Genomic DNA, 13,544 nt, shown 5'->3' on the forward strand with positions numbered 1-13,544 from the left:
CGGACGTGATGCCTATATACATGATCATACCTAGATATTCTCATAACTATGCTCAATTTTATCAATTGCTCGACAGTAATTCGTTTACCCACCGTAATACTTATGCTCCTGAGAGAAGCCACTAGTGAAACCTATGGCCCGTGGGTCTATTTTCTATCATATTAATCTTCCAACACTTAGCTATTTCCATTGCAGTTTATTTTACTTTGCATCTTTATTTTCTCTTTATCTTAAAAATACCAAAAGGGCCGTGAAGGGATTGACAACCCCTTTATCGCGTTAGTTGCGAGGTTCTTATTTGTTTGTGTAGGTGCGTGGGACTCGAGCGTGGTCTCCTACTGGATTGATACCTTGGTTCTCAAAAACTGAGGGAAATACTTACGCTACTTTACTGCATCACCCTTTCCTCTTCAAGGGAAAACCAATGCAGTGCTCAAGAGGTAGCAGCGGGCATGTGGCCTCCAGCCTGGGAAGGACTGCGTTCACCTCGTGAGCAAACTGCTTGAAAATTCGCTGAGAGGCTGGGGCTTGAGCTCCGCCTAAGATGCAGGCGATGCACGTTGTTCCTGGAAGCCCCTAGCCCCCTCGTCTTGGTGGTGGTCGTCGTTCCTTCTTGGTGGTGGCGGCAGCGGAGGAAGACCAGCGTTGCCCTGGGGGCAGTCCTCGCGAGGCTGATCTCTCCAGGCGCCCTCACGAGGCTGATCTTGCCAGCGGTCCTCACGAGGCCGGTCACGCCACTCCTGGCGAGGGCCATGGTCGTCCCAACGTCCTCCGCCACGTCCTCCTCCTCGGCCATAGCCCCGGTCGTTGCGCTCGGGGCGTCAACCGAAGCGTCCATCTCGAATGGCCCTGAGCTCTTGACAGACGTTAGTGTTGTGGCTGTGTACGTTGTGGAAGGCGCAGAACGGCCGGCTGCTCTTGGATGATTCGGGCTGGTCTCGGCCGCGCTTCGTGTCCGGCTCCGCTGCGAGCACGGCCACTCCCTTGCGCTTCACGTCCTTGGCCTTGGCTTTCTTCTCCTCCGGGTTGGTAGCTGGGAGCTCGAGGAGGGAAAGGCGCCCTTCCTCAGCTCTTGCGCACTTGGTCGCCAGGTTGAACAGCTCCAGAGCCGTGCACAGCTCCTCGTGGATGGCGAGCTCCTCCTTCATCTTGATGTCGCGGACGCCATCAGAGAACGCCGAGATGATGGCCTCGTCCGTCACCTTGGGGATCTTGAGGCAAACGTTGTTGAAGCGCTGGATGTACTTCTGTAGGGTCTCTCCTGGCTGCTGCTTGATGCGGCGCAGGTCACCCGCGACTGGGGGACGGTCGCGAGTGCCCTGGAAGTTGGCGACGAAGCGGTTGCACATCTGGTCCCAGGAGGATATCGAGCCTGGAGGCAGGTTCAGGAGCCACGAGCGGGCGCCATCCTTGAGTGCCATTGGGAACCAGTTCGCCATGACTTTTTCGTCGCCGTTGGCCGCCTCGATGCTCAGCTCGTAGAGCTACAAGAACTCCGCGGGTTCGGGGGTGCCGTCGTAGCGAGGAAGTAGATCCGGCTTGAACTTGCCCGGCCAGGCGACGCTACGCAGCGCGGGGGTGAAGGCGCGGCAGCCTGCCGTGGTCACCGGGGCCCTTCGCTGATGCAGAGCTTGCCCTTGATGCCCGTGCGCCACCGCTGCAGGCGGCACACGATCTTGTCGTGGTGGCGCTGGGAGCACGGGAGCGTTTTCTTGCGGCCGGGGAACTTCTTGGCAGCTTCCTTCTTCTCGCGCAGTCGCCCGACGCGGTGGGTCGCGCCAGGGGACCGCACGCCTTGGCGCCAGGGCGCCGTCTTGGGGCAGAGATGGTGGAGGCTCCCCGTGAGCAACATTGCCCGCAGCTGGCGGAGGGCGAGGCAGCGAGAGGGACAGCGCAGGGGAGCCCCCTGCGGCGCTCACGAGCTCGGCGATGCGGTCCAGCCAGTCCTCGTAGAGGTCATCGACGGGGCGCTAGCACAGGAGCTCGCGTGCCATGAGCAGCGCGGCCTGCGCGTCCGTGGGAGCGCGACGAGAGTGGGACAACGAGCCGGCCGGGGTCAGCGACGGAGTGGCGGAGTGGCGGTGCAGCCGTCCCGCCGTACCGAGGGGTGCAGCGAGGATACTTGCTGCTCGTTCCCCGTCGGGCCGGTGGCGGCGTTGGCGGCGCGCGAGGGAGAACGACGGGGAAGCCCGCCGACAGGGGCCGTCTAAGCGACGCGGGCGGCGAGGGCGGCCCAGCGCTCAGCGCGAGCCCGACGAGCGTCCGCCATGGATGCGACGAAGCGATGGGACGCGAATCAGTGGAAGGAAAACTTCGGCGCACCCCTACCTGGCGCGCCAAATGTTGGATTTCGAGTTCCGGCAAAACCCTTGAGGTTCGAACACTTGGGTGCGCACGAAGATCTCTCCTCTCTCTAGTTAATCACGCCCTCACCGCTCCGCGATCTCAAGACTTAGCTCGCCGGACCCAGAACACAAGAGACACCAGGTTTATACTGGTTTGGGCCACCGATGTGGTGTAATACCCTACTCCAGTGTGGTGGTGGTGGATTGCCTCTTGGGCTGAGGATGAACAGTACAAGGGAAGAACAGCCCCCGGAGAAGAGGTGTTCTTGTGCTTGGTGAGTGTGAGGATGGAATGGATCCAATCCAAGGTGAGGTGAGTTCTACCCAAGTCGAGATGTTCCTCCTACTGGGGTGGCTAGTCCTATTTATAGAGGCCTTGGTCCTCTTCCCAAATATTGAGCGGGAAGGGATGCCACAATGGCCAATTTGAAGGGGGACAGCTAGTACAAACTATCCTGACTAAAGGTGGTCTTCGCCTGCCAAAGGCTCTGGTGGTGACGTCGTCTTGGGCTCCACGATGACCTCCGTCCTGCCGTCCTGCTGGTCTTGGTCTCGTTTCACCGATATGGGAACCTTTGCATGATGCCTCGGTACTCCTCGCATGCGCTTGCCTCCTTAGCACCAAAGAGGAAACGTGGTCGCCCGCCTGGCCTTGGTCGTCATGGCTTGCGTCATAGTAACCTCACGAGGTTCCCTTTGCCTTGATCTCTCCGCCCCTCGTGAGCTAGCTTGGTGGGGCCGCCCCCTGAGGAGGTCTTGCGTCGTCCGCCTCGCGAGGGTCTTGAGTGTTTGCTGGTGAAGACGGGCCGTACTGGGCCGTGGGTGGAGCCACGCCGTGGGCCACAGGAAGGCAAGTCTGGGGACCCCGTTCCCAGGACGCCGACAGAAGCAATGAGCTTTACATTCATACATCTAGGAAACATGGCAAGAGATTGAAGTTGCATGGAAGAAACATCTGTACAAAGAATCACCTAGGAAGTATGGATGCTAATGCTTTGAAGAAATTATATGTACACCTAGCAAGCATGGCAACCAGGTTGAAATTCCATCTGTCCATATGAATGATGGTAGATGCAGGGGTAGATAGGAAGCTACCTCGAAGCATGGCAATAGATTGAAATTGCGATATACGTAGGAAGCACGAATGCTTGAAGCAAAATACAATTTCTACCACTCTATAAATAAGACATATTGGAAGCACAAAAGATTGGTGATGCAAATTGCAGAGTAGCATGCTTTCCGCTGGTATCCAGGTGAAATTTATAATCCCCTTATATTAAGGCATAGACATATGCATAGATCAGCAACGAGGTGGGGATGGAGGAGCATAATTTGGGCAATATTTGAGAAGGTGTACATTGGAGAACGACGGGGATTTGGGCTCGCCGGCGATGTGGTGGAGAACGGCGGCATGCGCGGTGGTCCGAGAGCCGCATCGAGAGAAGTGGGACGGGCCATGGATCCAACCCGAACGGCGCTGACAGAGAATACATGGGAGGTGCGGTGGATGACGACCTTGGCGGAGAAGGTGTTGGAGGCAGGAGAGAGGAAAGGGATTGGGGATTGATTCGGGAGAGAGGTAGGAAAAATCGAACACGGGTCACCAAATTGTCCGAGCTTGACCGCGCGGACAATTTCAGCCATCCTCCAACGATGGTCATCAAAACTGTCCTCACTGGTCTGGACGGCCGGAATCTCACAAACTGGCACCAGACTGGCGGAAGGCTCGAGAAGGAAGTATGGACGTCCACCTGGCCCACTATTACTTGGTCCATTGTCCACATAGTCCATGTGTCCCACTCCATCATCTCTCTTTTTTTTCAGTCTACCTGGCCCATCATGAGCCATAGCCCACAGCCCGGATTTTATGAACACGGTTGGATCATCAGGCTGTCTGTGGACAGTTGATGACGTCCATTTGGTGATCCGCTTTGGAGTTTCCTTTGACTCGGGTAAGAAGGGGTTTGTTTCTAAAAGAAGGTAAGAAGGGGATTTTCCTTGTTCTCTCGACTATGGGTCGAAACACTCGAATCAATGGTGTAGGAGTGGTCTGACGATTTATTGACGAGTACTTTTAACATGCTCCCTCTTACCCTCTCTTTTCACATTGTAAGTAAGAAGATAAGAGTTCATCCGACCATTACTTAATCAAACCAATGGCTGACATCTATTACGAACACTTACCTCTCGTGTGAAAAGGGGAGGTAGGAGGGAGGGAGGTAAGAGGGATCGTGCTAAAATTCGCCTTTATTGACTCGTATGACAGGAATTTGCTTCCCAAGAATTTGTCATGTTTGTTTCACGTAGCGTGCTTCGGTCCAATAAAAAAATGAACATGTTACTACAATGTCCTGAGTGTCTGAGTTTCTGACTGACTGACGTCGTCGACGAATGGCGGGTGGGGCGCAGAGGAAAGGAAAGGAAGACCATCATCATAATATGTGCTGCTCGCCCGTACGCAGTAGTAAAACTAAACTCTGCCAGTCTCGGCCGGCAGCACTTGAATTGCCGATATCGTCATATCTTTTCTCGCAGCCGCGGCAGCAAGCAATAGAAAGTCTTCACCAAAAACACCCACAAGAGGCTGCATCCTGTAGCCAGCCAGTAGGGGCGTTTAAGTGGGGGATAGACTGGACTGGACTGGACAGGGCACGGAGATATCCGTCCGTCCGTCCGTCTCCGCACACACGCAGTACATGTGAGGAGAGAGAGCGCTACGAGCCTAGCCAACGAGAGAGGATTTATAGTGAGGGGGAGAGGACAAGCGCAGGCCAGTCCAGGCGGGGGGCGCTCGCGGCGGCAGCTTTCCGTTCACGCCCACGCCACGGCGAAAAGGGGCCGACGTCGCCCGTCCCCTACCCCGGCCTCCCCCTCCAGACCATAATCCCATTTACTACCGCTCCCTTCTTCCTCCTCCAGACAAGCAACCACCTCCCTCCGTACCAGACAGATATCGCTCGCTCTGTTCCTCCTCCTCTGCTCGCCCTTCTTCCTCCTCTCCAGCACGTCCTCCGCAGCTGTTGTTGCCGCCGCCGCGGGGAGGATTCTGCTCCGCGCCGGCGCCGATCGACGCGATGCGAGGTGGGTACGCGTACGAGCACAAGCGTTAATTACTTTCTTGATTTGGTTGAATATAGTTGGTTCGTGTTTCCTGCGATGTGTTCCGTTTCTTTCCTCCACTTAATCCGTGCCTTTTCCGTCGATTCTCGCCGTTATCACCTCCGTGTTTTCCAGCTTGACAGCATTAACTCAGGATAAACCCCGCGTTCTTTGGTGCGATGGATCGAGCATCGACCCGTCCATGGCCCAAGCAGCTGCTGTCCCCGTCGACGTCCCATCACCGCATTTCTCCCACTACTTGCTTCCAAAACCGAGCAGAGCAGAGATTTCCCAATCCTTCATTAATGGCGATTACATTAGTACTCGGAGTATTACTCGGAAGAATTAAGCGAGCAGAGAGAGATTTCCGCATTAATTCGGATCTGGACGGATAAAGGGAAGGGATCGATCCATGGATCGATCGCTGCCTGCGCAATGCAAAGACACCGCCACCATATTCCTCTCTCTTTCTTTCTGGGATTCCTGGGGCTAAAGAAAAGATCCATCCAATCCAATGTTACATGGCCGGGTTTCGTTTTCAGGCAAGAAAGTGAGTGAGAATTCCTCCTCCTTTCCTCCGCCTTTCCAGGCATCCGATCCCTCCCTCCCTCCCCCGTTCGTCCTCACAGGAGCAAGCAACGCAGGCAGCTCGCTCGCTCACTCCTTTTCTCTTCGTCTATCTATCCGCCCAATCTTTTCCTGATGTTGCTTCCATTGTACCGCTGCTGACCTCTGGGATGCCTGTCTCCTTGTCTCAGTCCAGGCAGGCTACCACCACTACTACGGCGACTAGTAAGTAAGTAGTACAACCGCTGCTAGGCCCGGCCCATGCCCACTTTATTATCTATCTCCCTCCCATAAAGAAAAAGAAACAAAGTTGTTGTTCACTCACTTTGCTCCCCCTCCTTATTAAAGAGACCCCCCCTCTCCCTCTCCTCTTCCATGCTAATGGACGCATTGGCCGTGTGTGTCTCCGTGTAGGTGTGGGGAGAGAGAAAGAGGATTTGTAGGAAGGAGAAGCCTTTTTGGATGGTGGTGGATATGGAGGATGAGGGCCGGAGGGAGAAGAAGAGGCTGGCGGCGGTGGTTGGGGTCACGAGGAGGCACGTGATGAGGAGCGGCTCGTCGTCCTCCTCCTCCTCGCCGACTTCATTGCCTCCCCCTGCCGCTGCTGGTACGTGGTTGTGTCCTCTGCTCTGCTCCCAGCTTCCTCTCTCATCTCATCTCACTGCCACCAATGGCCTACTCCATCAGATCAGATCAGATGATGGTCACATTGAACAAACTCTGCTGCTTTCTCTCTCATCCTCCCCAAAATGCCCCTTATCTTCTCCCCCTATAAACAGCAATCTCTCTCTCTCTCTCTCTCTTTTTTTCCTTGTGTTCTCTGGAGGAGGTGGATGGTGTGCTGGTGGGGCGCTGCTACTGCTACAACAGATCAGTGTGGCCAGTGGGCTTCTGTGATTGGTTTTAAGGTTCTTTTCTTGGGAAATTAGCCTCTTTTCTTGTGTTAGCAACCGGCCGGCCTCGTGGCCGGAATCATTGCCTAGAACTAGATTAGCACCGTGTACTTTGGGGGGCTGGCCGGCCGGAGAGTGGAGACCACCACCAGCTACCAGTACCACCAAACGGCAAGCAAAATTCTCCTCAGCTCTGCTTCCAAATCGATTTCCTGATCAACTTGAGCTCCATTCTGGTTCTCTGATGGAACTGAGCTTGCACAATTTTGGGAAGAAGCTATCCTTTTTCCCCTCTATCTCCCCTCGGTCACCGGCCACAAGGAACCAAAACTTCCGTGCCTTTTTGCGCTTAGCGATCCATATCCTGTGCTGCCTTTTCCGATTAGGTGGAGCTCGTATCCTCCTCCGTGAAGAAATTTCCGGGAGATATCGTGATGCTTGCCTCTGGCTTGTGGCTTTGTGGCCTTGGGCCGCAACGCTTGGCACCTACTGCATGCCGACGTGTAGGGAGATGTGTGCACACGTACTACGTACGCTAGCCCTCGGCTTTCCCGTCGTCCTTTTCTGCAACAGAAATTGGCCGTCGTCGTCGGATGTGTATCAACGGACGACCGTGATACGGCGTAAATGGGAGGAAATTAATTCCTGTTTTTTCGGCTACTAGTGCTTTCTAGAGTCCCTTGAGAGTTTGTTTTTCTGCTATATCTATTTTATTTATTTATTTTATTTGACATGCAGTTCTCCTGCATGGTTTGGAAGAAAAAAAAGTTTGTTTTTTGGGGTGCTTTCTTCTCCTGTATATTATTCTGTTTCTCCTTTTTCCTCCTATCTAACTTTGCTGCTGTTATCCTGGCTTTTCGGGGGCCTTTTTGGTTGATTCAGTTAGGGCATCTCTCCCCCACCGGCGACCATTCGATTTTTATTTATTTAATTTTTCTTGTTAAAGCATAGAAGTCTTACTGCTCTGGTCTTCTCTTCTCGATCATCTGAACTTCATGCCAAAGGAAGTTTCTGTTATTTCCATGTGACTGATGCATTGGATTTCTTTTGTTTTCTCTGTCTAAAAATCAAATTATTTTTTAAGGGAAATAATGGATTTAATCAAGTACTAGAAGTACGGCAGTTCACAACACTATATCATGATGCTTGACAACGGCTATTCCATCAGATTACCTTTCTAATGCCTGTTCCCCTCTCAACACTATTTCCAGACAGCAACATGAACGAGAGCGAGGGCGGGGATCACGTCGCCGAACTCAAGCGTAAGAAAGGGAAGAAACCCAAGCCCCTGAAGTGGAGATCAACCAACAGCGACATGAACAATCATCGCAACGGCGAGGCCGAAGAAGGTTCCGACGGAGGCCGCGACGACGACGATACGGTCCTCTCCTCACTGACCAGATCCGCCACTCCTAGCAGCAGCAGCAGCCTGATCATCAGGAAGAGGCCGAGGACCCTCGGAAAGGTGATGCCTTGTTCTGCCTTCCCTGAAATGAAGTGAAGCGAAGCTCATTCATTTTATTTATTCCCAAACAATGAAAAAGGCTCACTCATTTGGTTTCTGTATTTGTTTATGCACGGCTTAATTTGTTTTTTCGTCTTGCAAATTCAAAGGTGGCTGAGGGCTGTGATGCCGTGGACCCGCCGGTTCCTAGGAAATTGAGATCAGGTACCACTAATCGCTGCATTTGGTGTCTCTTAAAGCTGGGAACAGGGACAGCTTTGTCCCTTTCTCTTTCCATCTTTACCTACTGATTTGCATAGCATAGGACCATCTCTGGCTAATGGTTCTCAGATTTGATGATGGCTAACCAACAAGATTGCTTAGTGGTTTTACAAAGTAATATAGTGATAATTTTTAATAGCATATCTAACTTGGCTGGCCCTGAATGTACTATTGATGTGAGTGTTTCTACTTTTGGGACATCCACAGTTTAGATGTTTTCTTAAGCAACAATTGGCAGAGCACCAAGTTTACATTTCAATTCTGGGTCTTCTTTACATCTCAATTCTGGGTCTTCTACTTTCAGCCATAATCAAGCGCGTCGGTCAGGCTGTTCCTTCGTCGCCGCGGCATGCCAAGAAGAGGCGTCATCTTTCAGCTATCAGTGCTCAGATTTTTCAGATGGATCGTGAAACAAGAACCGACGAGACCATGGTATGTATCTTCTGTCTGAAAACTGCTCTTCACTTTGTCATAATCCAAGACTTTGCAAGTGAACTATGGGTTTCTTGCAGCCATCGAATTCTTTCACAAAGGAGGAGGAAGTACTTGCTGATACTTTGCTAGCACTATCCCAAATAGCCCCACCTTCTGAGCCAAAAGCCGACACGGCGACGGAGCAAGATATCTCAAACACAAATGTTGCCTCAACTTCTTGTTCAGAAGGTTGTTGATCTTCACTCTTTCCTGCTATTGTGTATTTCATACTAATAACTGAAGTTGTACAGTTTGAGTAACATGCTGCATTGTAATTCAGGTGTGATTACTCCTACTGGAGCTATCAAGGAGGATGACAGAATAACTTTGTTGCCAACTGATGCTAACAAAGTGGTTACGCAGTCTGGCTGCGCAGATCAACAAGTGGAACCAACTGCTACTGCTAGTGTTCCACAACTAAATCCTGCTGTAGGTGCTCCTCGCATCAGCATAAATCCTGATCCTCCCAAAGATGGACAGATACAGGACCTTTCTTTGGGACTTTTCGCGAATTCGCCAAGTCCACCTAAAGAGTCCTTCAATAAAAGGTGGGGAATTGCTTCATGGATATCCTCAGTTCTCTTACCTTGCCATAATGTTGATGGTGTTCTCATGTTTACTTCTGTTTACAGCGCTTGGAAGAAGCCGAAGGCGCAGTTTGATGGTAGTCTAAGTCTAACTAACCAGACAAAGAAGGAGGCTCCTCACTGGCTGGTATTGCTTCTTCCGTTTTTGCTCTCTGAAAGTACTGCTGTAATTTCCATTTTGTCCGAATGTTTCATGAAGTCCCCACAATATGTTTTTTATACAGCTGAACCGCAATAAATCTGGTTTTGTGGCACATGATAGAACAAAAGATGAGAATAGCAGTGCCAAAGGTAAATCCTAGTTTCAGAATGCCATGACAACTACTTTATGACACGCGATTCTACTAAAATGCTGGCGATGCTGCTATTGCTTCTTAGCTAATCTGTTGTTACATCATCCCTATCAGAATTTACGCCTGCCATCCAGGCTCCGCTACCTTGTACATCTACTGGGTCTTCGAAAAAGTAAGTTGCTGCCTAAAACTTGACACTGTTTCCTACACTCTTTTTAGTTGTTAAGAAGAGCGTTAATGTCTGTTGTTTTGCAGGCCCTCTTCAAGTACATTGGGTGCATGCACAATATCTGGCAAAGAAATTACTACAGCCTGGGCAATTGCAAATAATGACAAGGTCAAGTATTTTATCAACTCTAATTTTAGTAAAACAAATTGGCCCTGCTACTCAATTATCTATCGGACACTAAAATCATAGCCAAGTTGGTCGCTCAAGTAATATAGATATTCTTACCCCTGAAAGGATTTTCCTGTACATAACAAAATGTTGAGCTTGAACCCTTTGAGCTGACAAGTGCATCCTTTTTATTCACAGCTTTCCCTTCCTGAAAATGGTGGCTCTGCAAAGACATGGAAGAGAAGTGTTACCCATGCCTATGTGAGTCATCTCATCCAAAACCATTTGGACAAAGATAAGGCGTCACAAAATCAAGTAATCACCCAGGAGAGATCACACAGCCGCATTTCAAGCTCTCCAAGCGTCTCCACCTTGAATAAGAATGGCATGCATTTCGACGGGGGGAACCCAGTTCAGCCTTCTATCGGGGTTTGCGACATGGCTCCTGGTCGGCAAGCAATGGTTTGTGATTATAACCGCCTTTCCATTGGCACTGCTGCTACTCCAGTAGCCCAGTTTCTTCTGTGATTCTGTCTTCAGGCTTGACATGTCCTGCTGCTTCTTTCAGGTCAGCACTGATTACCTGAACTTGCCCACCTCGGCGGCATTCTCGGGGCCACAGTATGTTCAGTATATGCATCCCCAGATGATCGCCACTCACCACGGTCCGGCGCCGTATCAGTCGTATTCGCATCTCCCTTGTAGCAGAGGGAATGTGGCACCCGTGATGTCGATCCAGCAGGTTCTCTCTTTGCGCAATGTTTCTGAACTTGTTAAATAGAAGTGTCAGCAAATGCAGCCATCTTAGCTCTGATCATAATAACAACTGCTTGTTATAATAGAAACAAAGTCTCACTAGATCTTGTTTGCCAATGTCGCCCAGCAGCAGATGCAGCAGTACATGTGCGGTCCGGGGTACGCGCCGCACCCCGGCGTGCCGGCGAGCCAGGCCGCCATGAAGCTCCAGCAGTTCGCGCCGACTCCGCAGCAGCAGCAGCAGATGTGGCAGTACCATTTCTCCCAGTACCAGCCGAGGCAAGCAGCAGAGGGCGCGGCCGCGGCGTGGCAGAGCGGCCGGCTCCGGGACATGCCGTCGTCCGGCTCCCTGCGGCCGATGCAGGCGCTCCATGCTCCCCCGGCGATGGCGCCGCCGCAGATGGAGCTCCTCTGCGCGCCGTACCAGGGCGGCGGCGGCGGCGGGGCCAGACGGCCGCCGCAGCTCAGGCTGATCTAGTAGTGGCGAGTGAGCGAGTGATGTGTAGATCTTAAAGAAAGAAAGGAGATCGTCGGTCCCCGGCGCTGCGTTTACTTTGACCTGACAACAGAGGATGGTTCTGAGAAAATTATAGCAGTGGTGTGATGTGACTTATGACTTGTGAGTGGCTGAGGCCGGGAGGGGAAGGGGGCAAATTTTAACTGTGATTAGCATAATTTTCTGTTCGTCGACCAGTTTTAAAGTTTTAATAATGTGGAAATGGGATACTGTAGTTTTCCTCTGTGTTCCATGTGGAATTTAAGGCCGATATAATTGTTTTTTGATAGAATTGAAGGGTGTTTGCAAATATATCTATGCTTTTTTTTGCCTAAAAACATCGCAGCACACATCTTCTAAAAAACCCACTGAATCGCTAACAATTTGCAAAAGATCACCGCCTTTTCTTATTTTTTTGCTGGAACCACTAAAATCTTGATTAAGTGTTTTTTCATAGGATAACTGAGAGTGAGACCAAGTCGTCAGGCCCACGGGGTAACGGTCGTTAGACGACATTGCCCTTTAGCTATTTGGCCCAACCAAACAGTTGCGTGCAACCATCTTTCTCCTCGGTCCCCTCAGTTATCGCCAATACCGCGACCCTAGCAGGCTCGCCACCACCCGCTGCAACCATGGCCCCGTAGAATGACGGCGAGATGAGCTCAGAGTCCCTAACGCCGCTCTCGAAAGAACATGGCTACAAGCCCTACGTGGGTCTTCTCTGAACTAGGGTTAGGGTTCCTAGAAGTGGGCATTTTCCGATTTGAGCTTTGATTTGACTCCAATCTTTGATTTTTGTTGCTTGTTCGTGGTATTTTAGTGTCTAGCCACAACGGATGACTTGGATTGGTGTGGTGTGGGTACGGGATACGTGCTTTGCATCTATAAGCTACCGACGGAGAGATTCGTTGCATTGGAAGGCATGATCATTGGCAAGAGGTTCTATGGCTGCATTGCGCGTGTGAGTATTTTGTTTCCATTTCATTACTTCTGTGCACGTAGCTCATTAGTGTTCATAATCGTGTGCGCATACATCTTTTTATTAGTGTGCACATGGATATGTTGGTTAGTTAGTACAATTGCTTTGTTTAATGTGTTCTATAAGTGTGTGAAAAATGGTCAGTACAAATGCTCATATGCACATAGTTCAGTGTCATTTGAAATAGTTGTTTACTAAAGACCAAGCTTTGTGTTGTTTAAATAAGTGGGTTGATTAAAGACCAAACTCTATTCAGCATAAAGAATTGCTCATTGTATTTAGTGTGTAATGTTGAAGATTTATTATTAAAATTTAATGCGGAAAGAATTATTTCATTTTAGTGCCACAAGTTAAATGTTGCCTTGTGATATTTTCATAATGGGTACAATTGTGGTGTTGTGGAGTGGGTGGATTTAGAATGGCCCGGTGTGAAGTAGATCTGGGATATGTATGAGCAGGCCAAGGAAGGCACAATCAATGACACTTTTGCTCAAGCAAAGCGGATTTCAACGCTAGCAAAAGAGAAGAAGTAGCAAGTGGAGAAAATACAATAAGATTATTAAGGACGCCAAAGAAGTTTTCGCATCTATTTAGGAAAAGGTGCACAAGGAGAATTATGAGAAGTTTTCTTAGGGAAAGGGAAGAGGAGAAGATTGATCTTCAAGCACAGGAAGAAGTGGGCAAAGCTTGAGAGGGAAAACATGGAGCTGAAGAAACAGGCAGCTGAAGCACATTCAGACTGCTGAAGCAGATGTGATTACGAAGTGAAAGAAAACAGCAGTTGAAGGTATTGATGAGCTCAAGCAGGAGAAAAAGAAGCTTGAGCATGTCATTACTGGCATGTTGCAAGCTGGGGAGGTGAACACGAGCAATATCAAGAGGATCAAGGGAATTTGTGATGAGTGAAATGTAAAAAGTTGTTTTAATTCATGTGCCATGAGATTTAAGGCCAGTTCTTTTGGGGCTTATGGCTGGATGTGGAAATAAGATGC

The 13,544-nt window shown here is 50.5% G+C and overlaps 1 protein-coding gene and 1 long non-coding RNA gene across 4 annotated transcripts; one reads left to right on the top strand and one right to left on the bottom strand.

Annotated features, from left to right (window-relative positions):
• Positions 1-5,054: 5,054 nt before the first annotated feature.
• Positions 5,055-11,865, top strand: LOC123143385 (uncharacterized). 3 transcript variants are annotated; one of them, XM_044562301.1, is made up of 14 exons: positions 5,055-5,426; positions 6,426-6,618; positions 8,116-8,369; positions 8,519-8,573; positions 8,935-9,062; positions 9,143-9,293; positions 9,385-9,652; positions 9,737-9,818; positions 9,916-9,982; positions 10,099-10,156; positions 10,240-10,321; positions 10,520-10,783; positions 10,890-11,063; positions 11,205-11,865. In XM_044562301.1, exons 2-14 carry the CDS (start codon positions 6,474-6,476, stop codon positions 11,553-11,555), a joined length of 2,079 nt encoding a protein of 692 aa, XP_044418236.1. In that variant the 5' UTR covers positions 5,055-5,426; positions 6,426-6,473; the 3' UTR covers positions 11,556-11,865. The 3 variants fall into 3 exon arrangements, with proteins under 3 accessions (XP_044418236.1, XP_044418238.1, XP_044418237.1); XM_044562303.1 differs by lacking the exon at positions 6,426-6,618 and having other exon boundaries at positions 5,086-5,426; XM_044562302.1 differs by lacking the exon at positions 5,055-5,426 and having other exon boundaries at positions 6,330-6,618; positions 11,208-11,865.
• On the bottom strand, positions 7,980-11,452 carry LOC123143386 (uncharacterized). The gene is made up of 3 exons (XR_006470828.1): positions 11,178-11,452; positions 10,439-11,085; positions 7,980-8,391 (listed from the first exon to the last, which is right to left on the bottom strand). It is a non-coding gene; the product is annotated as an uncharacterized lncRNA (long non-coding RNA).
• Positions 11,866-13,544: the final 1,679 nt, after the last annotated feature.

Source organism: Triticum aestivum, chromosome 6D (assembly GCF_018294505.1).
Source record: "Triticum aestivum cultivar Chinese Spring chromosome 6D, IWGSC CS RefSeq v2.1, whole genome shotgun sequence".
Lineage (NCBI taxonomy): Eukaryota > Viridiplantae > Streptophyta > Magnoliopsida > Poales > Poaceae > Triticum > Triticum aestivum.

Coding starts and splice junctions, on each gene's coding strand:
- LOC123143385 (XM_044562301.1), top strand. CDS start 6,474: ATGGTGGTGGATATGGAGGATGAGGGCCGGAGGGAGAAGAAGAGGCTG. Junction 8,370..8,518: donor GGCCGAGGACCCTCGGAAAG/GTGATGCCTTGT, acceptor GCAAATTCAAAG/GTGGCTGAGGGCTGTGATGC. Junction 8,574..8,934: donor TCCTAGGAAATTGAGATCAG/GTACCACTAATC, acceptor TTCTACTTTCAG/CCATAATCAAGCGCGTCGGT.